The sequence below is a fragment of the Hydra vulgaris genome, chromosome 14 (genome assembly GCF_038396675.1).
Source record: "Hydra vulgaris chromosome 14, alternate assembly HydraT2T_AEP".
NCBI classification, from domain to species: Eukaryota; Metazoa; Cnidaria; class Hydrozoa; order Anthoathecata; family Hydridae; genus Hydra; species Hydra vulgaris.
In genome coordinates, this window is record NC_088933.1 from 18,910,096 (window position 1) to 18,912,500 (window position 2,405).

The 2,405-nt window shown below is 23.0% G+C and overlaps 1 protein-coding gene across 1 annotated transcript in view; it reads left to right on the top strand.

Annotated features, from left to right (window-relative positions):
* The first annotated feature begins 396 nt into the window (after positions 1–396).
* Positions 397–2,405, top strand: part of LOC100213389 (fibronectin type III domain-containing protein) — a 49,322-nt gene continuing 47,313 nt past the window's right edge. The window contains exon 1 of the mRNA XM_065818356.1: positions 397–548. Coding sequence (XP_065674428.1) covers positions 440–548 — 109 coding nt within the window. The 5' untranslated portion in view covers positions 397–439. The remainder of the gene's footprint in view (positions 549–2,405) is intronic.

The following is a 2,405-nucleotide window of genomic DNA, read 5'->3' on the forward strand; positions in this document are numbered from 1 at the left end:
TGAAAAACATTTTACTTTTTTTTTAATGATTATTAAGGTACTCCCAGAAGTCTTTATGGTCTTATCACAGAGCATACAGAAGAGCATACAACTAGGAAGTTCATGCCTCCTTCCCTACCAATGTTGCTTATTGGGCAAGAGGCGAGGTACAACTTCTGATCTTTTGGTTCCGAGCAAGAACTCTAACTGCTGCGCCACAGCTGCAATAAATGATGAAATTCTTTTTGTTTTTTATTTTTATATTTTCCTTTTTTTTTCTTTGTCCGGAAAGCTGCCTTCGTTTAAATCGGAATTTTAAAAATTAAAGTGTGCAAAATATATTAGGGTAGTGCAAACCTAAATTTGAAATTATACACATAAAGGGCTATGTGTATCAAGGTATGCATATAATTATTTTAAATTATTTTTTATTGATTTTTTGTTTAGATTTTTAAATATAATGATAATATTAAAGTTAATATGGGGACTTTTGCTACTTTGCTATAATTCTATTTGTCAAGACACAAATACAGGAACTGGAGTTACTGGAGTTACCTCTAACCAAGAGGGTATGTTGTACTTTATATGCACAGTTTAAATTAGTCACTAATTAGTTGATGTTTTAAAATTTTTTGATTTAGATAAAATTGTAATTACTGTTTTCATTTTTGATTTTTGTTTATTGTTATTTATTAAAATATACGTGATTACTTTTAGAAATATCTTTAGAAAAGATATTTCTATAAAGTAAATTCTAGTAAATTCATTAACTGATTAATTTATTAATTTTATTATTATTCTTAAAATGGTGTGTGAATTAATTGGTGGAAATATTCTACTTTAATACATGCAAAAATCAATACATAAGGTTTAATATATTTAAGTGAATAATAGTTTAATATTGAAAATAAAATTTTTGTCCGAGAAAAAAATTAAAAAAAGTGCTGTTATAAAAAAAATTTAAGTTCCATTTAAAGTTTAACTAAAAAGTGATAAAAGTAAAAAGTAAAAAATTATTTATCTGTTTCTAGTTTAGTTTAAAGCAAACACTGTAAAATTCCATTGTTTCTTTTATAACATTAAGACTTTGAAAGCAAATTTATGTTTATATATATTAATAAAAAAATTTACACGTTACTTACATATGTTTTTGTTATAATCTATTATCTATAATAATTAACTATAATAATTATAATAATAATGTAATAATATAATAACTATAATAATAATATAAATCTATAATAATTAATCTATAATAATTAACCATTGGTTATAATCATACAAGTATGCTCTGTCATATCAATCATACAATCGAGTATGCTGTGTTATCAAATATAGCCTTGATTTGATACAATGCAAATTTATTATGTTGGTATGATCCTCCATTTTATTGTGTAAAGCAGAACAATAACAAGCAACAAACATGGAAAACACTAAAAAAAAGCTAAAATAAAGCTAGCTAGAAATCTACCAATGATGCCAATTTGTTTTCTTTGTTTTTTGATTAGGTTATTAGCATTATTTATTACATAATATTTTTATTATATTATGTTTGTATTTGCATCACATTTTTGTAAAAAACTAATTCAAAAAATTTTATTTTTACTTGTCAATAGAATTTTATTAATGTCTATCACAGAATAGAAGAAAGAAGGTTATTTTATTGATCAATATTATTGATCAATAAAAAATTGAATTATATTCTTCTGGTTTAAGAAGAGCAGTAAATAAAATACTAAAAACTTATAAAATTTTATTAAGTTTTATTGGCTTATTGGTTTTATTGGCTATATACCAGGCCTTGTTTTAAAGCGTAAACTGGTGTGCCATTTATTTAGGCACTTTTAACACAAGCTGTAAGCCATTTTTTAATCATTTTTTACTATTTATACTATGTGGCGCTAATATATAATAAAATTTAACACACTATTTTTAAGCTACTCTATTTGTGGTTGTTTTTTATAATTTTTTTTAAATTCTGTAATTATTTTTGTTAATGTTTGTTATGAGAAATTGTCTAAGTAAATGTAAAATGTAATTGTCATTTCAAATTTTTTATGTAATCGTCATTCAAACTTCATAAGTGGTTTTTATAAAGTTAATTACTTCTTTTATCTTACCGCTTAAACAATATCTTTAGACCTGTTTAAATATTACAAATTGATAAAAAGTGGCTTGACTGAAATGGCTTACCGCTTACGTTTAATGGCTTTAAAATAAGGCGTTTATATTTAATATCTGCATATGTTTAATAAAACATATATGATATAGATATGTGTTTTATAAAACATATCTGTATTAGATTTTAACCTAAAATTTTGTCCTAATTAGCAATATTATTATAAATTATATTTATATTGAATTAAAAAAAATTTTGTAAATGTTTTTTTAGGGAATTTTAAATTTAAAGAAAGTTTTAGAAATAA